Source organism: Coloeus monedula (assembly GCF_965178545.1).
Source record: "Coloeus monedula genome assembly, chromosome: 2".
NCBI classification, from domain to species: domain Eukaryota; kingdom Metazoa; phylum Chordata; class Aves; order Passeriformes; family Corvidae; genus Coloeus; species Coloeus monedula.
Window position 1 is genome coordinate 51,361,610 of NC_138782.1, and position 24,031 is coordinate 51,385,640.

General features: G+C 37.5%; 1 protein-coding gene across 13 annotated transcripts in view; it reads right to left on the reverse strand.

The window, feature by feature from the left end:
- The window catches only part of RGS7 (regulator of G protein signaling 7), a gene marked incomplete at both ends in the record, with an annotated part of 239,303 nt that extends 215,870 nt beyond the window's left edge, over nt 1-23,433 (reverse strand). For 12 of the 13 annotated variants that reach the window (XM_082301770.1, XM_082301774.1, XM_082301768.1 and 9 more), the window contains one exon: nt 23,338-23,415. In XM_082301770.1, coding sequence (XP_082157896.1) covers nt 23,338-23,415 — 78 coding nt within the window. Of the gene's footprint in view, nt 1-23,337 lie in introns of all 13 variants that reach the window. The other variant, XM_082301769.1, reaches the window with a different exon arrangement.
- Between the last annotated feature and the right edge of the window lie 598 nt (nt 23,434-24,031).

Below are 24,031 nucleotides of genomic sequence, written 5' to 3' on the forward strand. Positions count from 1 at the left end.
GCATCGTGAGGACAGCTGACCCGAGCTGGCCAACAGGATATTCCATACCACAGAACACCAAGGTCAGTATAGAAACCGGGGCAGTTGGTCAAGAGGGCCCAATCGCTGTTCGGGGGGCTGAGCATTGGTCAGCGGGTGGTGAGCAATTGCATTGTGCATCACTTGTATTTCTTGGGTTTTATTCCTCCCTCTCTCTCTCCTCTTCATTACTATTAATACTATTATTATTGCTGTTGTTGTTGTTGTTATTATCATTAGTATTATTAGTATATTTTTCTTTAGTTCAATGACTAAACTGTTCTTATCTCAACCCACAAATTTTACTTTTTGTTTTTCAGATTCTCCTCCCCACCCAGAAGGCAGAGCAGTGAGCGAGCAGCTGTCAGATATTTACTTGCTAGCCGGGGTTAAACCACGACTCTGTTTTAATACAAAGCTCCAAGAGACCATTATGGCAATCTAATCTGACCTTATATATAACAAAGTACAAAAGAACTTCCTCTAATTAATTCTGCAGCAAGCCTAGGACTTCTAACTGGGTTGGAAAGGACAAAAACAAGCCTCCTGCATCCACTCTGTCTTCACAAATATTTTTTTCCTCCAAAGAACCTTATCTTCTAACATACATCAGCACTGTTATGAGCCCTTTCAGCATACAATACTAAGGAACTCAAAAATACCCAAAAGTTCCTCTTCAGGAGAAGGTGAGCAATATACTTCTCTTTAGCACTCTCAGATCCCAATTAAAACATTGTTTCTGAGGCTTCCATGTTGGAGTCAGTGTTTTAACTGGTTTCAGTAAACAGAGTAACTCCATATCTTCTGTACTTTTTTCTCCTCTATTCTGTGCAACCAGAATGGTATCAAGGACACCTTGCCAATGTATGTTTTCTAACATTAGCAGATACAAAGACTTCTCCGGTTACCTAGATCAGCTAAGTCATGTGCCACTGTGAATGTGCATTTAGGGAAGAAATTGTTCAGGAGTATTTAGGTCACAAATCCTTTCCATCAGGGGCATCTGGTATTAGAATTATGGGCATCTGCCATTTAATGTTTGTTCTAAAAGTAGAAACAGCTTATCCTTAATAAGTATTTAGCGTACTGCATAAGACTTGGCCAAGAGATTAAATTTCAGAGTTGCTTATAGAACCTTGTTTGGATTTTTTCTTAATTCAATGCTCCATGGCATATCTGTATAAATTCAGAAAGTGTGTTTTTATCTTAACAACTAATAAAAGCATTCATAATCAACTTAGAACAGTGACTGTACCTCTAAAGCAAAGGTACCATGGTGATAGGAGAACTCCAATCGCAAAAAGCTTAGACTTAAAAATGTCTATTATGGGGTGTTTTGTGAGGCAGAGTCCCATTACTGGATAAGGGGAAAACACAGGTGGTGGTGCAAGTGAAGAGTTTTAGCATCTCATCCTCACAGACTCCCTAAGTAGAGCATAGATTAAAAAGTGATGCACACACCTTAGGTCTGAATTCGGATGGCTCCCAACAGCAATGCTGGAAGCTAACTCATCAGAAGCACTGTGAGAGCACAGAAGCCTCATACTTCTTTGTACAAAACAGGGAGTACAGCAGAAAACTTCTCAGCCTGTGAAAGAGTTGGTATTATTTTGCCCAAATATCTTTTCACCAATATAAAACACCCGGGGAGTAAGCCAACCAAAATTTTCCATCATTTTAGTGCAAAGTAGAAAATGTACCAAAGGATAAACAACAATCGATAATCTGCATTATAGAGAGTGCTGCAGCACTCTTTAAAGTGTATTCAAGAGGATGGGTACCAGGAACAGTTCTGTCAGCTGGAGCAGACACAAATGGGCTCCACAAGACAAAGATAATCATGAGATATTCTGCAAGAGAATATTAACTAATCAAATAGATAATAAATTAATGTTTGCCTTCTTTAAGAGAAGATCGATTAGGAGAGTTATCTACAGAATAGGTTCATTTTATAAGAAAATAACTGGTCACAGCTTTTCCTATCATCTTGGCGTGTTTTGGATATAATGTATATTTAGAGAAAGAGTGTGGGAGGTCTGTTACTTCAATACACTTGACAACAGCTTAATATTTTGGAAAAGAGAAGGTTCTATATGAGAAATCTTTTGCTATGACAGTGGACAAACAGTTATTGTGGAGCCCTGGAAGACTTTTTCTTGTGTTAGCCAGGAACTGGTGAGGAAACAGTTGGTAAAAGAAGCTGTTATTAATCTTCCACCAGTTTATGGAGATGCAACCCTGTTGGCTGAAAACAAACTTAGGCTGGCTGGAGCTTCTGCCTTCACCAAGCAGACAAGACCATTACACATTTACTAGAACACCAAATTTGCAGGGTACAGATGCTTAACCAGTCGCTTCATCCACTCTCATGAATAACCAGAAAAAGGAAGCTGTTAAACAAAACCTGTTTGAGAAAATGTTAAAGAGGGAAAGAAAGAGTCATCAAACTTGTACTAATTCACAGTTATGTGTAGACACACATACACACACAAAATCTGCAACAATAACTAAAATTAGCCTCTTTGTGGCTGCAGCCACTTTCACTTTTTAAAAAGGTGATCTGTTTCCCAGTTTCGCGAATGCACACAGAGAGAATATAGTCCTGATAAAAAGCTACTTCCAAGAGCTTTAGAGTATGTTGTTTTTGCATAACAGTTTATTTAAAAGGACCCCACTAACCTACTAAGAAATTCAGACAGAGTTTACCTATTTGGAATATGGTAAGACAGAGCAAGACAAAAAAAGCAGGAAAATTAAGCAGCAGGAAGAATGATAATGGAACTAACAAGAAGAGTATTTTGCTTTGGATGTTAAGATGCACCAAGATACCACTGGTATTATGGGCTTTACACTTCACAGGAAGGTGATAAGAAGACAAAAATTTAGCCACTTACCACTACCACAGACCTTTTTCAGTAGCAGCATAAAAATTTGAGTTGTAAGTTATCTCTGGGCCTGCTCATTAAATCATCCAATTAAAAAGCACTTTATCACCCTCTTGCCTCCTGGTGCAATGCAGGCAGGTTTGCTGAAGAACTGTTCCCTAGCTTGCAAAACAATACCATCAGGCCTCCAGCAACAAAACCCACACCTCATAGCTATGGAACCCTGGAAGCACATGGGAACCACTATACAATAAAGTACAATTCATAAAGTACATAGCTAGTATGGAGCTATGCTTTGGATTTGTGATTATAACAATTTTGGCAACACAGGGAGGTTTATTTATTGCCAAGCAGCACGGACACAGCATCAAGGCCTTTACTACTTCTCACCCCACCCCACCACCAAGCGTGCTAGGAGTGCACAAGAAATTGGGAGGGGACAGAGACAGGACAGCAGACCCAAGGGGTAGTCCAGACCATACAGCATCATGCTCAGCATATAAGGCTGCAGAAAAGGAGCAGGGCATTCAGAGCGATGGCATTTGCCTTCCAAGTCTCCATTGCGGATAACGGAGCCCTGCTTTCCTGGGAATTGCTGAACACCTGCCTGCCCATGGGAAGTGGTGAATAAATTACTTGTTTCACTTTGCTTGTGCACACAGCTTTGCTTTCCCTGTTAAACTGTCTTTAGATCAACCCACGAATTTTCTCAGTTTTACCCTTTCGATTCTCTCCCCGATCCCACAAGGGAGAAGAGAGAGTGAGCAGCTGTGTGGGGCTTAGGTGCCAGCTCAGAATAAAGAACAGTCTTTTTTATAAAAATCAATGATAAAACTATCACCTGGATAATCTTCCTGTTGTGTGTTTAAATGACTTGAAAAGTACTCTGTGTCCTTGGAATAAATTGACTCAAGCACAAGAGTACAAAACGCAAGATAAGAAGAGAGATCAATAGAGTAATGTGCAGGTAAGTAGGTGAGCCAATAGATACTTATCAGTGGTAAAGCAGGTAGTTAAATATAAATACAGCACAGCCTACGATGAGAACACTGATAAATTAGAATTATATCAACCACTGATTTAATGTCAGTTAGTACACCTGCAAGAAAGTCATCAAACAACAAATGCTTCCATATGCAAAGCAGCATTAATGAAACTCATTATCAACAAAATGGGATTTATATCCAATAACCAAAGCACAATTTAATTAAAATTCCTTTTAAAAGTCATTTTTAAAATACTAGATCTGTTAAAATGAGTATAATCTACTTTATAAAACACAGACAATTAACATTTGGAAATATCAGGAAGAGATTTCATTATAATTAGGCTGCTGGATGATCAACCCTCCATAGGGAAACAACCAACCAAAACAAAACAAAAAAAAACTGCCTCTCCTTGAGTACTGAAATTGTTTCAAAAGGAAACTAAGGAACTTCTAAATCATACCTTCAGCTGTTGCACCCACCAGCATAAAGGCCTGCATTCTTCAACTAGAAAACCTTGCCAAGTGTTTTGCTTCTAAGCCAAATATTCTGCAGTGCAAGAGGAGGCATAAAACCAGATCATGCTGAAAGTCAACTCAGCACCATTGTAAGTTGTATCTGTTGTTGTTGTGTCAGAGACAAATTACACAGTTCACCTTAATTGAACTACACGAAGGTTCTAAAAATACATAGCCATGTAGTCCTACTAATGAACAGATCTGCCTTACCATTTTGGCAACGTAAATGCTCAGCAACAGTCTGTCTCCTGCTAAGACTTAGAGACCCAGTCTCAATACTAAACCAACAGCAAAAAAACCAAACAAACAACAAAAAATAAGCAAACAAAAAAACCACACCGAAAAAACCCCACTCCATCCCCTAAAAAGAAACAGACCTTCACATGACTTCATGGAATACAAGAATAGTTTAGGTTGGAAGGGACATTTAAAGGTCACCTAACTTAATCTGACCTATACAGTGTTATTAATATTTGTCAAAATTCAGATAGTCATGGGTATGCAGTCAGAAAAAGATTTTATTATTTTCTACTAACTGTGGTTCAGAATACTCCCTAAAAGAATAGTGCCATTTTCTGGCAGCTTTAAAATTTGACCACTCAATCAGGATCTTTTGGTTTATGCTGCCATTATTAAATATTTTTTTTTAAATTTTATTATGCAACTGGGATACTCAAATAGTAGATCTCTTTCAAAAGCATATACTAGCCTGTGTATTAACTGGCTGTATTAATTGCATTAACTGTATTAATCAGACTGTGATCAGTCACTAAAAGAGTTACAGTAATGCTTGTTCCAACAAGTATCTACAGGGAGTATTTCAACATTTCAAAGTTTATGATGATCGAGGACTGAAATGGTGATTGCAAGTGGTCATACAGAGACACATGAGAAAGAATACAAGCTTGAAGCTTAAGAGTCTCCTAAACAGAATAAGAATCAAGATCTTCACAACAACTGAAAAAAAGTATAACAATGTCATATCTTTGATCAATCAAATCAGAGTAAGAAAAGCCAATGATCTTTTGGCAATTTATTTCCCTAAACATATTCTTCTCCAAGCACAATAATTTCATGTAATAAAATGAGATGATAGTATTTCCCAATATTTTTTTATGCTGTTTATCATCAATTCATCCAATTAGTGCTTGAAAAAGCACAAGATTTTTAGGACACATGCACTGATAAGAGTATGTATTTCAAAGCAAAATCACAACTCTACAGCTTAGTTTTCAATCACCCACATCATTCATCTAAAATAAAAACATTTGAAAAATGAACTAAAGTAATAGAAACTGTTTCAAAACTTTGTGTAACCTTGGAACTTCATTTTAAAACTGGAATTCAAAGTATTTCGAACGTGAACGAAAATAAACACACCTCCTTTGAGGGAGTATGCTTGAAGTCAGTCACGAAATAATGTATCAAACATTCTCCTCGCCTTTTTGTGTATTAAAAAAGGTCTCATTTCTTTCAAAGAGACTCCAAAAAAGGCAAAATTCAGAAACTGCAAATTCCATTGAAGGAACAGTGAATGGAAATATATCTGGGACATTACTGCAGCACTTTTAAGCTGTAAGATCCAACAGTACCCTGCAAGAAAAAATCAATTTGTCAGGCTGTGACATAAAAGGCATTTTCTCTTGCCATATTAGTGAAGCATTGACAATCAAAGACTCTGTTCATCTGAACTACAAAGTCTAGTGAGCACTTCAAGATAGGAAAAAATATGAACAGCCAAAACTGAAAAAGGCCCTTGTAGACTATTATTAAAATAAGCTAAGAGATTTTCTTGCTTAAAAAGTAACAAACAGAAGTCATTGGCTACAGTGGTTAAGAAGACATATGGTTCCAACAGAGCTTCTATAAATATCGCTTGCAATTGTTAGTTGATTTACTGAGTTGTAGCTTTCACAGCAATATTGCTTAATTAATATAAAAAGAAAATATGTATTTTTGCACCCTCACAATGGAATTGGAATTCTTAGCCTTTCTTAAAAATAGTCAATGATGACAGAGTGCACTTGGATACAAGAAAATTTATATGCAAATAAACTGGCTTTCATGTATATCACAATTCAAGAGCACCAACACTGTCAGCTGAGATGCTTCTATTATTCTGGCATCAACAACTCTGATTTTCAGGGTCTCTGATTAATACTGTAAATGTCATTAATCCGAGAGGATGTTCAAATTATGTCCAAAATAATTCTGCTTCTGCTTTTTATTTAATAAGGTCTTTCTCCTTCATTCATTTAAGATGATTGCAAAGTTCAAACTTCTGCAAATTCAGGCATCACTTATAAGACTTGAGTGGAAGACAGGGGTAATAATCACTTGTTTGCTAAAGGTCATGGTTTTTAATAGGGCCTCTTAGATTACACTCACTGAGAGTCTAAGTCTGCACAAGTGACTATTTTTGGATAACAGCTATGGATTTGACCTGTTATATTTACCTCTGTTTTACTGGTAATGTGTAAATTGTGTGTTCTGGTCCACAGATTGTAGACTATGTAAGATGTAGAAGATAAATCCTGTGGCTCTCTCATTACTTTAGAAAAGGCAAAAAAATTAGAAGCTTTAAAGGCCATTATATTTACAACCAGACTAATTTGCTGTGAAAACTGTTATATGGGACTTTCGGTAACCTACCAGCAAAATTAACAGTGAGCAATTACCAAAACATTATATGTACACGTATCAGTAGATACACAGATTTTCTATTGGATCATTCGTTTTGCACCATAAACAATTCAGACACCCTATTGTAAGGGTGTTATTATTAGGACAAGGATGTCCTAATAAAGTATTACTTAGATTAAAGAAGCCTGAATTTTGTTAAAGAAACGTAGGGGTCTTTTTACAGAAATCCCCAAAAGTTCAAGCAGCAGATGATAGCAGACATCTTTGCTGCTACTGGTATAGGCTGACACCTGGGCTCCAGGGCTACAAACAAATCATATATTGTCAAATTCCTGGTGAAGGAATGCAAACTCAGGACCTGGGTAAAACAAACCCTGTATAGTAAAATTCAGATATAAAATGGGACTTGGGAAGCAATAAAGAAAGAGCAAGCAAGATGATCATGTTAGCAAACACAAAACAAGAAATACAAGCAGATCCAAGAGCAATGAGGAAGAAATACTTTACATCAACATCATACTGTTTCTACCAGGATGCAGATACAATCCTTCACCATCATTCTAGAAGATAACTTGGTATTATTACCATAGGAACCTAAAGAGCCTAACACCAGAGAAATAAAAGGATACTAAATAGATCATGTTTGAGCTTCAGCCCTAAAAACTTCTGAAATTAACAATAATAGGATAATTAGGGATATAGATTTGAGTGTCCATCTGTGTGAAGCATTAAAATGGAACAACAACTCTGATTAGGTTGCTAATATTTTAATTACACTAAGAAATAAAACTTGGCTCTGTAAATAAGGTGCATTTCTTTGGTCCACATAAACTGTATGTGGTGTTTAGTTTGGTTCCTTGCTCAGGGAATGTGGCTTAAATTTCAGTGCAATAAAATCATGCAAATTAAAGGATTTATTAGATTTCTACACTGAACTGAAGCACTGAAAATACAACTAAAGTTGCAAAACTAGATGTCCGATGGGTCATAAAAGTTCTTGTGACTGCAGAAGGAAAATCTTAGTTAGTCTCAAACTGTGATTTGTCATATATGTCTCCCAGACACAGCCAGAAACTGCACTAAACCCAACATAGCATCAGACTTAAAATCATGCAGTGTCTAGGACCATGACTCAACCTCATTAGCACACAGCAACATTCTAAAAAAACAATTTAAAGGGATATTGATTTTAGTGTTATGACTATAAGTTGACACTTATAATCGAAAAAACTCACAGCTTCTGAGAGGTAAAGATATGTCATGGGTTAGCAAGCATAGTCCCAGAAGTGATGTTCTTGCAAAGGGGTGCTTACAGCTTCCTCTATGACCTGATAGAACCTATCAGCTGGCCAGTTTGAATATGGACAATTCTCTAAGCCACTTAAAGTTGTGGCCGCCTCTGTGATCCACATTTAAGAATAGGCAAACTCCCCCTCCAAGCTCTCTCTCGTTTCCGGCGCTGGCACAGGTGGCTGCGGGCCCCGTGTGGGGGCCAGCGGGCCCGGCCAGGCCCTGCTTGGGCCAGGCTGGGCCGGGCCACGGCCATCCTGGAGCCATGGACCTGTTCCAGCCATGGAACCCCCCCCACAGCCCTGCTGTGGGCAGACGGCCGGCTTGGCTCCCCCCACCTCCAGTGCAGCCAAGATTCAGCCAAAAGCTGCACCGCTGTCCAGCAGAGATCATGTGACCAACAGCGATAAGTGGAATTCCAGCTGCAAGGCCTAGGTGAGATTAACCCTTTTAGTGCTATGAAGAGCTGAAAACCTGAGGGAAGAGAAAGAGGAGATGCTTAAAGCTGAAATTCTGTTGTAAAGCTATGATTTATCAGAGTACCCATTGTAATTTCATGAAGGCATGGGGGAGTGGAGCGTTTAACTTGTACTTGTGAGCAAAAGCACCTGCGCTGAGATAGGCAGATGCTGATGCAGCTGTAATTTCATGAGAAGTTTGGACAGGGAGAGATGGAAGCGATGAGGACTTTTGCTCCAAACGGGAAAGGAGAAAACCTCAGTACCTAGAGATGCTCCCAGAAATAGTCCTAAAGATGAAGATGAGGAAGACCCTTTGCTCCCAGGGAAGGAGAAAGGCCTCTGTTCTTAGAGATTAAATGCTCCCAGAGATAGGTGAAGAGAACTTTTGTTTCTGAACGGCTCAACCTTAAAATTGTACCCCAAAAAACTTCAAGAGTGGACCCTCGAAAGCAGTTGTGGGAAATGCTGCAAGTCGGGGAAGGGACTCACATGAGAGCAGAGAACCAACCTGGGCAGCTGTCTCGTTGTGATAATGTTTTCATAGCATGGACAAGAGAGACTCTTCTTCCTAAATTGACTGAACAAGGTTATTATGGAAGTGGTAAACAGACTGAACATCTCAAGGGTTGTCTTTTTACATTGTCACTTGGAGAAGGAAGAAAGGTGGGGGAGGAGAAGTGTTCTGAAGGTGTGGTATGATTTTATTTTTTTTCCTTCTTTTAGGTCTGTTAATAAACTTCTTTATATTCTTTCAAGTTTGGTGCCTGCTTTGCGTTTCTCCTAATTCTTATCTCACAGAAGGTAAACAATAATGACTATTTTGGACCAAACCACTACAAGATGGTTTTGACAAATATATTGATTTAGAATCATGGATGTTATAAATGACATAGTAAGGTGTTATTAATGTCATTTTATAAAAGTTTATGAAAAGTGAAAAAGAAACTGGGCAGTAATCCAAAGTGAGGAAAATATTTTATATCACTGGCAAAGCTATTTATTCCAGAGGACAACTTAGTCAAAACTAGAGTACCAGAATACCCAACATGGGTACACATGTACACACACAGTTTAGGAAATTAAATCCTGCTGCCAAAGGCACAGATGTCAATAATATCAACCCTAGTGAAAACAAACAAGCAAACAAAAATACACCACCAAAAAAACAGCAACCAACCACAACTGCCAAGCAAAAGAAACAAACAAGGCACTTGATTTGCAGGTATAATCATGTTTCATGTGAATACTGTGTATGAAGCTGCATAGGTTCATTCAAATAATCACTATCCATATTAGACTCACTCTTTCCAAATGAACACAAATTGAAAGACTACTTCAGCATCGTGAAGGTCGGGATATACTGCTGAAAGATACAATTAAAGTATATGCTACAAAAATTAAAGCTTGGGGCAAATAAAGCATGGATTAATGTTCTTTTACTTATACTCGCCATGACACTTAATCAGTGTTCTGACTAGTCTTAAATTCCTGAAGAACAAAATCTCACAAACATGGCTCTACACATCAGTTACAGATATCCTCTGAGTTTTTAGTGGCATGAATTTAAAGAAAAAAAAAACCACACCAAAAAAAAATCCCAAAAAACCAAACACACACACAAAACAAACAAACAACAACAACAAAAGAAAACCCAACCAGAAAAACCCCAAACAAAAAAAAAGAACAAAAAAACCCCAACACCCCATGTGTTTGGGTTCCATAGAAACATGAAACGTATTATTTTGAATACAGCACTTATAAGCATTACAGAGTAAGATTAGGATGCAGTGGTTATAAAGCATAAAATGCCATTCTGTCAATAAAGGTCAGCACTTCCATCATTCTTGCTTCTTTCAGCACATGAGTTTCCCCTAGACAATTTACAGGAAATTGAAGGGAAAATAACCAAATCATTGGAAAATTTGTTAAACATGCCATCTGGTCTTCACAGATGGGCCTGTACTGCAGGTCATGTACATCTTCTTTCCTCTGTCATCACTCACTGAAAAATTAGAAGCAGGTAAAGAAATAGAAGCAATGGCTCTAGAAAGTGTATTATCAACACACCATGTGGAGATTTAGCCACTGTGTCTCCACTTACATTCCACTGGGAGACAGACAACGTTTTCCAGGCTGAAGAAACCTCACTCAAAAGGGAAAAAAAAATCTGTTGGTCAAAGTTTTGATCTGTAATGAATCACAGTGGTATTGTGAAAAACAACTGGAAAAAGGTGTATCAGAAAAATAAGGCAATAATGGTTATTGCAGAACTGCCATCACTATACTATACAGTGCTCAAAAACACAATGAATCTTATCATCAGTGTGCCTTCATAATCCATCTGAATTATCTCCAAATTGAAAATGGGAAACAGAGACAGAGAATAACCACCATATTTTCAAACAGGACAGAAGAACAATTATTCATATCCATGTTTCCACTATCCAGTTTTTAAACACACTCCTTGCTCTTAAGCAAACAGCATTCTGGCAACATTACAAGAATTCTGCAGCCATGAGGAATTTACAGTTTTTAAAGCATTGCACAAATCAAGAGTTTCTGTTGCTCCAACTTCCTTCATAGAGAAGAGGAAAGGGGTCATTTACTTTTGAGACAGATGCTGTTTCACATATTATTTAAAATAATACCTACCTTTTACTTACCTGTATCCAAAGTTATGCATGAAGTGCCTATATGCCTTTGAGCTCACTTGATATGGAGGGGTTTTCTCAAAACCAGTCAGCAGCACAACCTAGACAATTTTTGTCTCACGCTTTCAGTCTCCCCCTGCATGATCATTTTCAGCCTTATAGGGGGACAATCACCTGAGATCTGACATTAGGACAGAGATGTAACAGAGCACTCATCACAAATCATTCTAGACTTGGCAAAGAGTATGGCTACTGTTGAATTTATAACATGCTCTCTGCCACTGTTTTGCCACTGTGTTCTAATGAAGGTTATGTCCTCAAGACACCATCCATCTCTTTTTTCAGGAGAAAGGTGCCATGCTGGCTAATGAGTATTATGTCCTTTATTCTCACTTGTCAGATGTCATTCACTGCATTAATAGTTAATGTTAAAATTGATATATCAACTGTAAAAACTTACTTAGCTTGAAGAAGAACCAAGTTATTAAAAATTCATCATTATATTTATTTTCTTTGAAGGGAAAATGGAAAACATTATATTTTTTTTAATGTTTCGTCTGTTTCCTTCTACAATGTAGCCTACTTCAGTGGAAAACAAAAAAGCTGGAATTCATACCTCTAGTACAGCACCACCAGAGCCCCAGCTTGTAACAACTTCTGTAGTAGCACTTCACCAACATAGAAACCTTGTAGCACTACTTTTTAAGGAATTACCCTTAATCACTTCAGTGAGAACAGCAGTTACTCTGCACTTTGGGCCACATAAATAAGGCAAAATTGCACGTCTACTTCAACAAGGTAAATAGGAAAGAACTTAGCCTAAAAAAAAAAAAAAAAAAGAAAAAAGAAAAGAAGAGGTACTTTCACCCTCAACTGCATCTTCTACGTGTTTCAGACATTCAAGGCTGTCCCCAGAATAGGTAACAATGCATTTCTAGTAACATTCTGAAGTCTAAGTGGCTAATAGATATGCACATAAACAGTCCATCTTTTAAGTACTATTCAAGATAGCTTGGAAAAAGGACAAAAAATATATCAATGCAACCAACCACATGGCTATAATTTAAACTGATGCTAATATATTCATACCAGCCATGGCCTACTCAGCTAAAATCCATTTATCACGTCTATATGGATTATATGCAAAGGTCAAAAAGGTGGGATATGGGAGAAAAGTGAGAACACAGAACCATATTTCTTCTTGCTCAGACCTGTCAAGATAAAAAATAAAACCACTGACATTTGAGCCAAATCATGTCACCGACTGAATTTGTAGCAAGTTTCAGTTCTATTTTCGTGATCCTCAAATACTATTTTGAAGGTGATATGAAGACCATTCCATGCATTGATGGAAAAATGAAAATTACCTAGTCTCAGCCTTTTCTGACTGGTCTCCCCAAATCACTTCAACACTTCTTGTTTCATACTTAGACTGCAAAGCTTATGCACAAAAATTATCCTTTCAGTTTGCCAACAGAATGCTAAGCCCAGCAGCCTCCGGTGTGTAACACGAGTGCAGGCAATTAACAGCAGTGTTTAGACTGACTGATGGACGCATGGTGACAGTAGAGACTTCCCACCCAGGAAGCTGCAGAACAAGGATCAATGAATTAAAACCACCATCAAAAAGTTGAGCAACAGTTTGACCAGGCCAGTGGTACCAACATCAACATCTAACATGGACGACCTCTTTATGAGACCAGCGTTCATTGTTTCCTCAAGAGAATCCCTCTCAGCGTCCCTGTTCAATGTGTGTTCCCTACCCAGGAGGAAGAGCACCACCTAGTGAAGCTTGAGCACCGTTTCTGGAGCACCTGCAGAATTCTGGGGGTCCTGTTCATCCCCGACTGTCTCTCCATAGTCACCAGCCGGAGCAATTGGTGGTATAGCTCCCAAGAATACAGAGTATTGCAAGTGACAGAGCAAGGCAATGTTAGTATTTTTGTCCCCGTGCCTCACACTCAGCACTTTGTCCTTGAACCTACTCCATATCCTTTAATACTGCCAAAAGTGACCAAGAATAAACCCCATAAAATGATCTATTGAAATAAACTATTTCACAGGACACAAAGGATAGAATGCCTGTTTTAAGGGGAAGTAAGACAGATAGATCTTCAATACATTTAAAATTAAACACAGACATATCTAACATAGAGATGGCAAGTGAAGGCCCTGTGCTTTGCCCTGCACAACAGCACATCTTCTTTTCTGTAATTTATAGTTAAGAGATCCTAAACTTTGGAATACAGAACTAGAAATTATTTTCAAGTCCAGTATCCTGAAATCAAAGTTAGCCCTTAATTTCTGGAGCGAAAAATACGTAAAGCAAAAGAATTCCAGAGCGCTGGCTATGGCTTGCGTCACCAGCTGTGCACCACAGTGTCTGTTAAAAGGCTGATGGCATGACAGTGACAGATGCATCACAGATAAATACAAGTACAGCTACATAAATAGAACATTTCCAGAGGCTTTCCTTCTGAATGTACCTCAAAATGAGATACAAACACTACCTCAATATAAGAACAGGACAGTGTGTTCAGTAAACTGCTGAACACAAATGTCAACATCCAAAAATAACGCTATAGAAGTGGAGTTGATGGTAAAGAGAAAGCAGGATCAGAACTATTTTTTTTCCATTCCAAACAAACCTAAGTGCTTCAGGTCACAATGGTCTGTAGAGCACCACATCGGTTAAAGTCTGAAAAGATTTTTCTATAGCAGAGGTACCATTCTTGCAATACAGATTTTTAAGAAATGAGCACAGATAAAGCACTGTATCAGTCATTCATCTTTCAAAGAAGCCAAAGGTATTTCTCCTCACTTTTGGAAACGAAACCAATGCATTAACTTTACTGGGCATTAGTATGGCTCCTCCACTGTGATGGACACTGATATGCCCTCCAGATCACAGGAGCCAAAATCTAAATATTTCATGCAGGTAGTGCGATGACTCCACCAAGTCACAGACATGATTTATGAAAGGGTACTAAAAACCTTTAGCTCCTAGTGACTTGAATGAGAATTTTTGTTGCTTAGTAACTCTTAAAGAAACTGAGACATTTGAAAACTAGTAATGCTGTGAGCAGCTGTATGTACAGAACTCTTGTTTATAGCATCCTGGTTGTCTAAAACTGCATATTTCTAACTGTAGTACTTTACCATCTAAATGTAGTACTTAGATGAACTTAAGGTACTCTGCACAAAGTACACAGATATTTACAGAATTTCACTTAGACTTGTTTAATTATGCCTCAGACCACCTATTTTACAGATGACAAAACTAACATAAACTACTCGTGACACACAGAAAATTTAGCATAGCCTTATAGGATACCATTCATTATTCACAATTAATTTTTGCATTTGCTACTAAGAAGCCATCCTGTTTCACAGTTTTGAACTTATGCCTGCAGCACTAAAATGCTAGCATCAGGGGTTTTGTGGTACAGCCACAAAATGTTCTGTATTTTCTCCTCCATACAAGCAGAAGTGTATAACATAAAGAGAACTCTTACTCTAAAATACCTGCCTCAAGTTTCTGTAACTTTGAGGGTTATTCTTAAGATTTTTCATTCTTGATATTGATTCTACATCAAAAGCAATTGTATGGCTCCTGCTGATATCAAGAGATGCCATGAATCTATATCTGAGGGCAGAATCTAGCTCACAGAAGATTAATACTTCTTACTTTCTAGTTCAGAGAAGTGTAGGTGTTAAGAAGCACTAATATGTCTTTCAAAAGGCATTCAGTAAACTGCTTATTCATCCTGATATAAAAGGAAATCAGAAAAACTGTAGTTTTCCATCAGAATTAATGGTGCTTTTAAACAGCTAATCGAAATATTTCAGTGCAGTTCATTTTCATAACATGGAAGAAAATATACAATAGCATTACATTGCAAACATGAGATACTGTAACAAAAAATATTATATATTTAAATACAAATTGTATATATATTTTAATACAACCATTTGGTCACAGCGACTCAATTATGAATCAATAATCAACAGGTCTTAGGGCAGCAGGACTCTGCATGGCTGGAAGGATATGCATATGCTTATACACACATGTACATTCACATTATACAACCATCTTCATCATCAAGAATAAATGGAAGAAAAAAAGAATTCCTTTGGCATTACAGTGAACAGTTTTCACTTTCAGCTAGATAATCCTTGTATATCTGAACTGCATTGTGAATAGATCCTCTGTGTTTGCTGTCTCTTTCTCTGTGGCACAATCCTTACCCCCTAGAACTTCACACTACATTAGTCAAACAGGATTCAGCACAGGTCAGAGAAAGAAAGCAAACACACAACTCCAGCAGAAGTGATGCACAGAAGCTAATATGGCTTCAAAATTCCCATTTTACCCAGTTTCGGTAAAAACAGTACAAGAATGCCAGGAGAATGATCATTTCACTGTAATGGCTAAATTTCTAACCAGATGGTTCTTGGTGTTTATTTGGCTCTTGACTGAGGTATTTCAGATTTAAACCCGCACATGTTTGATATGAATACTACATGATAAATTCTTAGAGTCTTTCCCAAAAGGATTTCTTCTTTGAATGACACCATGGATCTAATAGACTTCAGTTTCATTTAACAGCTATCAAGATGTCCTCAACTGAGTAGAAATACTACAACTATAAAAATCTTGAAAAATAGGCCTCTTCATTGGAAAAATATGGATAAAATATACATTACAGTGTCATCTTTCCAGTTTCTAATCATCAGCAATACATTTTTAGCCAGAAGTATATTTGAGGGAATAACAGTAAGAAGGCAGTAACAGTAAGAGAAAGCAAGAGTGATGTCTCTGCTTTTTAATGCCCTGACCACCTTCACGGACAAGGCAGCTTCTCTAAAACTAAGCCTGTAAAACTGTCTTCTCAGAGACACACCGAGCATTCCAACCTGAGAAAGATTCACAGCAGCATCTGACAAAGGAAGCTTTCAAACACAGATAAATACACACACAAGCACAAAACCAGCCCCAAATTTTTGGAGGCTAAGTAGTCCAAATGCACGAAACCATTCCTGTCAGTTAAGAAGTCCGTATGTTATCTAGTAAAAGCTTCCCCTGACAGTTGCAATGGATTTATGAGATGCTCCTATACCTGTTCCTACAGCTCTATTTCTTAGCCAGCCTGCTCTCCTGCACTAACCCAGGCTGTTCTCATGCGCCAAATGAAACTGCTGTTCCCAACTCTGCTTCTCAGACAGTTCAGCTCCAACGTCCCCTGTGGCTTCCCAGCCAGTCTCATTTCCACTGTATCTATTCCAGTTACTCTTAGAACCAACACGCACATTAATAACTAACTCAACCTTTTTTATCATCAGCTTTATCATCAGTTGTAGCTGGTGGCAATCTCTCACCAAAAATCAAAATTCTCAGCTGATCCCTTCACCATGGGAAATTGCACATGTACTTTTTCTTCAATGCATCATCATCTCAAAGTTTCACCTGAAGATGTTTCTGTCTCTACTGGTACTAAGTCCACCCTCAAAGTTTTCTTCCCTTATACTTTTTGGCAAGATTCATATTACTACTACTATAATCCAGACTTTTCTTGCCCTACTACTACAATCTGTCCATTAAAAAAAAAAAAAAAAAAAAAAACAACACCAAATAAACAAACAAACAAAAAAAAGACCAGAAGGGAAAAAAGAACAGGAATAATGGAAGACATTCCAGGTAGTATTTTGCAGTCTTAGTCCTAATGGCTCCCTCTTCTGTAGAAAATAGTTTCCTCCATTTTTTACCAAAAATAAAAGGATTTTTAGTTTTTCCTCTGCTCTGAAAGGTCACTGTCACACCTCAGTTTACCCATCTGTAACACTGAGAAAAGAACACATAGAATTCTATGTATCTCTTTCACAAAAGCTTTATTTTTCAGTCATAGTTGAAAACCAGCTATTTTTCACACTGTATTACTATATACCTGCACAGTTTACCTTTGCACAACACTGTGAGAAAAGTTTTAAAGCGTGTTGAAAACAGTAAATAAATTCTGTTGTTTACTTTGGTTTGTTCTTTCTAGGCTGGACCCGGATTTTGTTTTGTTTGTTTTTAGTAGCTAGCAGCAATCAGGACCAAAGAGTCAAAATTCTCAGCTGACCATTTTACTGTGGAAATTAAGCCAAATTTCTTCTCTTTTTGCAGCTTTTACAAACCAATTTGAAGAAGTGGGTGTAAAGGTTCCTATACTAAAAGTTACAACTATACTTCAACTGGTATGAGACTCCCGAATTGGGAAAATAACATATTTTTTAAAGTTGTATTTACATGCAAGTATTTTATTGTATTTAACAGTATAGTTCACATCAGCTTTGGTGGGGTTCTGTCAAATATTATGGTATGATAGAGCTTACTATAAAAATTCCTGCAGTCCACAAAAATGTTTTAAGCCTGAACTAAAAGAAAACAAAACTCCAAAACAAACAATTTCTGCCTCGATATTGCACGTCACTCTCAACAGCATCATTGTTTCCATAGCTACAAATGTAGACTGCTTCAAAGGAAAGAAGCAGAGAAACTGAAAATGACAATGCACAATCAAAACAGGCACATACATTTTTCAGACGGCACATGTGGGATGGAGAAAGGAAGTAACATGGTGGCACAGAATGCTGTGGAGTTTTTGCATTTGACAGTAATGCCAGTGATACGAGCACATCAAGCTCTGAACAGGAAGCAGCAGTAAACCTCTCACTGCAGTATCACTTGATGTATTTCTACACCTAGTGGAAGGAAGAGGAGAACAGAAAGGACAGAAAATACCAGCAGGAACTACCAAAACAGGGCAAGTGCCCTTCTTGCTGATGTAGCCACCTGCAGACTCAGAGACTTTTTTTTTTTAATCGAGTTTCCTTGGAATTATCAGTCATTCTATATAGTTGTGAAGACAATCAAATCCTTTATACTGCTTTTCTTATAAATTACGACAAAATTTAGATACACACTACACTGAGTACTAACTATAACCACTCCAGGAGAGGATACAGCAAAGCGAATCTGCACAGAGGATAGATACAAAACAAGAGGGTGAGAGCATACAGAGAAACAAAAGGCACTCTACAGGATCCAGCAACTATTCTGTCCATCTCTATTAAGTTCTTGCTCTCTAATTTCTCTATGCAAAAGCTTACTTCACTATCTACCAGCTACTCCAGGACTGGACAACACCCTCATAACTTATTGGATAGAAAGGTAAATTCTTTTCATCCTAGAGCAGGAATTCCTGAGGTTCACAAATGTGGACCTTTCCCCATCAATTCTATAATGATGAGTGTTGGAATAATACCAAGACCACCAACCAGACTCACACCAGTGCCTCTCTTCTTCGAAGAAGAAGAAACAGCATAATCTGGAGGTACAGTGTAATTTAACATATAAAATTTTAAATAAATTTATAAACACAATAGGAAAAAACACACAAACCCCCCACACACTACTTATCTCTAGAACCTTAGAGTACCCTGACTTTTCCTACTTAATAAAGTAACAAACAAGATACCTTCATAGATTGTCATGGCATATTTAGAAATGTATAGTATCAGAGTGATTCTTCCCTTCTCAAAGTGAGTGACAGAACTTAGAAAAATCCACCTAAAATGTCCTTCTCGCAGGCTCTAAGGAATACAGTTAACCATGATACCATTTTCTACCAACCATCTTTTTTAGGGAGCAGCTGATAAAGGTCACATGAGAGCACAGTATTATCTGCAGACTACACTGGAAGCCACCTCTGGTGGAAGCAGAGGAGAGGAGAGTGGTTATTAGAAGATGGTGTCACTATTTGCTCACATGTTGTCCCTGCATGGCTACTGCTCATTTACAACAACACTGGAAAGTATTGTGCTTTGGAGGCGTGGTTTCTATGAAGAATATCAGATCATGATAAAGTAAGGAGTTTGAGATTACAAATTCAGTCCTCATCATACATGAGTACTGGTATATATGACCTTCCACAATTGTCACAGAAACAGAACAAACACCTCATTATCTTTATTAGAACACTGAAAGCCCCACAGTTAGTGATTCTAATGAGACTTGGCAAAAGCTATTTTAACACTTGGGGCAGTGAGATAGGTAGAGACCCAAAATCTCAGTCACAAGAATATTACCTTTCGGACCAGGATAATCTTATTTCTATGAAATAAAGGTATCTGCTCTCAAATTAAGCTAGTTCAGACAGCAATACAATAACCATTAAACTTGCAAATCGGAACTCCTAATACTTGCAGCATATGCTTGAATAAAAAGTAAGCAAAGCAGAGACCAGATTGATAAACAAAGGTTTAGCAAGAGCAGTAGTAGGTCTAAAATAGAAGCTCCTCACAGAAAATTCTTACTCTTTTAATTATTTGTGCAGAGATTAAAAATAATAATAATAATAAAAAAAAAAAAAAATAGAGGGAGGTCAGGCTCTGAAACTTGAAAAAGCTTTACAGTATGGGCCTTCTACTACACTACTACATCTTAAGTTTCTTCCCTAAGACTAGCTTGCAGCAGCAAGTTAGTGTTGCCAAAATGAGATTTCTGCATGAAAAATTTGTGATGTTAAAATACTATGGATTCCCTCATCTCTTTTAATTGCTGACTGGAATGGACTCTGTCAGAGAAGAAGCAAAAAGAGGGGTTTTACATTTTTCAGATTTGCCTCAGGCTAGCAGCAGAAAAATTCAGGACTTTTTCTAAGGTATGTCAGTGCCAATGATGTGTCACATGTCATTACTTTATAATTAGGCTGATAGACAAAAAGAATAATGCAGCTGACATTCTATTAAAATAAAAATTATTCCTCAAGGCATAAAAACACTGACATGAGCATCTTAAAAGGCAGAGTAAAAATTATACAGGGAACTACTTATCTGTGCTGCTATCTTTTCCAGATTCAAATAAGAATTCTAAGTTATGTATGTATTGAATATTTAATTCTCCTATGCTGATTTTTTTTTTTTTTAATTCTTTTATGAAAGCAAAGTCTAATGAAACTCTTCTCTGGCTAGGAATAAAAGCTCCTATGAGAATAAGACAGTATTTATGCTCTATATGACTTGAGATTACAATTTGATTATGAATTGTTCAATTCTTCAAATAAGCAACTAATCAAATAACAAATAAATTTTAAAAAATAGAAAAACATCCTCTTTTTGTCAAGTGTTTGAAATTTACTTAGAGCGCAGTAGGGATTCTAATAACAACTCAGCCTTAAAAACCAAATTTGAAAACTCTAGAACTTCATTCTGCATAGAATTTTCTATCAAATGCTCCTGACAGAATCAGGATTTAGGCAACACAGAGCTGTAACTCCATGTAGTTCAGAACATACTTAGTTCAGATTGTGTCTGGAAGTTAGACAGACTAGCAGAATTACTAGATTACAAAATTGTGGTTTATAGCCAAAATAACAGTCTTCACTCAGCACAGCCAAATTTTAGCTCTTCATTAACATAAGTAAGAGATGTCCCACCTATTCTTTGCAAGTACAGATATCACAAAATGTGTGCTATTCCATCTCTTGATGTATAAACCACTGGAAGAAAACATTTCCACCTCCGTGCATTTCAGCAACATTATCCAAAATATAAGACTTCAAATTCAGTTCGGACTGAATCCAGCCAATAGCATGTTTATATTTGTTTCTAAAAACTGCTAATACCTTTCCAGTTGGCCGAAAAAGAGAGTCCTTCATGAAGCTGTCAGATCTAGATCTTTGTTCACACGATGCTTTCATTCCCAACACAATGACAGACAGAGAGAGAAGTATTGTGTTTTCAAATGTATTACAAGGAATCCTGTCATTTAGTTGTTCCTATTAAAGAATTATACTCAGGGATGATACATTCTAAAGTGAAATTATTTCCACTTGATGACCCTCCTCTTATGTTCTAGACCCAGAATTTAGACCATGTTTGCTTACAGTACATCCTATTTCAAGAAAAGGGAGACAACTTTTTTGAAAAGTTTTCTATTATTTTGTCGCCCATTCCTTGAGTACTGCCAAAGGAAGGGCTACTTAGTTTTCTCTCAATACTTGAACACAGTGTGCATAATCTGAAATTCTCTTTAATTCACCATGCTACAAAAATAAGTAGACAAACAAAAACAAACAGGGCAGGTAATGCTGTAGAAGGTCAGTATTTTTCAAAGTTTAATACTCATAGCACCACTTGCACTTCAGTGACAGCAAGGGAAGGACCACTGCTGCACTGAAGGATGCAAATTCATATCATCCCTCTACAGATATATCGCAGAGAACAAACGAGGTGTTTGATGTCTTGATTTGCCGAGCATACTCCACAGTGGTGTGCCCTATTCCCACTCCTCATTTTCAAATCTCCCCTGCATTACCAGGACTCTCATCACTTGCCTCAGCCATTCCATTCAATCTGCACGCTGCTCAGAGGCGATGCTGCCCACAGGCAATGATAAATTTTGGCATGAGGTCATAATAAATACCATAGGTTACAAATTTTACCACAAATTTTACCAGACTCAGCACAGGAAGAGATAAATAGTTTCTCTGTGTTGCCCATCTGTGTAGCAAATAAGCTGAGAAAAACCTTTTTTTCCAGCATTGAAGTAAATGGCAAATGTGGAAAGATTCTGTTTCGAAAGATCAAAAACCTATAACGAACAATATAAGATTTGGCTTACTGCTTTTCATATATGCAGCATGTTTTCTTGTATACAATTGCCTTTTGGAACACTTGTGGTGTTAATGGCAAGGTAATCTTAGTGCATTCTTAGAAGGATAACCACAGTTAGGTTCATAAATTCATTCACTTATGTAAAAGGAGCCTAATTTCACAAAATAGCAGCTACAACAAACTAAGTGAAATCAGCAACATATCTGAAAATAGGAAGAGAAAAAAAGCATGCATCAGACTTCAATTTGAGACTATTTTTTATTTTCTGGGAAAAGAACACTTACCACAGTTACTGATGATACTTCAGTTCACCTTTAAGACTAAACTGAGCATATATCAGATGCTTTCTATTACTGTTAACTTGTAAGGGGAAAAGTCAATGCCTCTAACAAAGTAAAAGCATTGATTTTTTCCACCTGATAAAAACAACCACAAACAAGTTAGAAAGCACTGTGTTCTAAGAATAAACAAGTAGTTGTATAATTATTTATTTCAGTTTGCAACAGCAAAATTATTTTTTCTCCACTATTATTAGAATTTGTTATTCTTTTTTCATAAATGCGACTAATTCTTTATTTAGAAAATGTATAAGGGCATCTCAGAATCTCCAAGAATTTACTCTCACTTAAATTAAAGCAGCATAATCACCAAATAAGCCTCATTATTACAGTTCAATACCTGGAAATTTTGTGTATTGATGTTGTTGGAATAACTACATTAGAAGCCTTCCCAGAGAAAAATTATGGAGTGTATGTGTTTGGGGTTTTTTAAGTTGTGGCAATGGCAGATAAGCGAGATCTTTAATCAATTTTTCCCCTCACATGAAATAATTTAATGGTTCCGACTTCCCTGCACGAGACAGAAATACTGCATTGTACAGTTAATATTTAGCTTTAATAAGTATTAATTCATTTTACAATTAGACTTTACAAGTGAACACTTGACCTCAAACATGTTCCAGTCTCTGGCACGTCACCACCATCATGCATTATACGTATCAATGCAGAAGGTGACTGAAATACATCAAGTATCTCAAACTGAAAAGCAGCTGTTTCTGAACAAGATGCAATGTTGATGCGTGCAGATTTTACCATTTCAAATAACACATACAGTCATTTCTCTGTTCAAGAAATTGGAGAGAAACAGCAAAAATAATGGCTTCACTTGCTAGGCAAAAGAGTCCAGGACCTCACTTTCCTCAGCTTCTGAAAAATACAAGGTCTTACCTTTCTGTACACCAGCATGTTTGGGGATTCATCAGCCACCCCATTGCTGCTTTGACCATAATTATTTCCTTGTGCCATGTCCCACAAATTTGATCCGCTTTTGGATGTTGCACTGTAAAAGGTAAAAGTGGTTTCAATAGGGCATCGCCTCAGGTCTCTTTGCTTCCCTGATGATTAATGGACCTGACTTTCTACCAACATGTTATTAAAATCAGTGTATGCTCTTACTCCAACAGATATTTACATTGCAGCGAAGTTGCTAATTCACCATTTACTGTCATTGTTCTTTTGCCGGTAAATAATGGATGTAAGGTGTTGATCTAATTTAGACGTTAATGAATTGTCACTCGGAACACACCGCTAACCACCACATCACACAGACGCCTCCTCACAAAGCGCTCTTTCCTCCTCTGTACGGGCTTCACCAAGGGACGCTCTGCACCTTCCAGGCCAGTTTTGGGGGGACTGACTCGGCCCATGACGTGTATTCAGCAGTGCCCTCTGCTCACGGCTCGGGTCGTAGCAACTTTCACAACATTCAGACGCACAAAAAACGAACCACACGCTTTGAACTTCCCTGTAATTCACCAGCACATCTGTGCTCGTACGTACACCGGGGCAGGGGAGCAGGTGACGAGGGAAAATGAAGAAACAAGCCAGAACACAGTTCCGGTTGCTTTCACCTACTTTCATC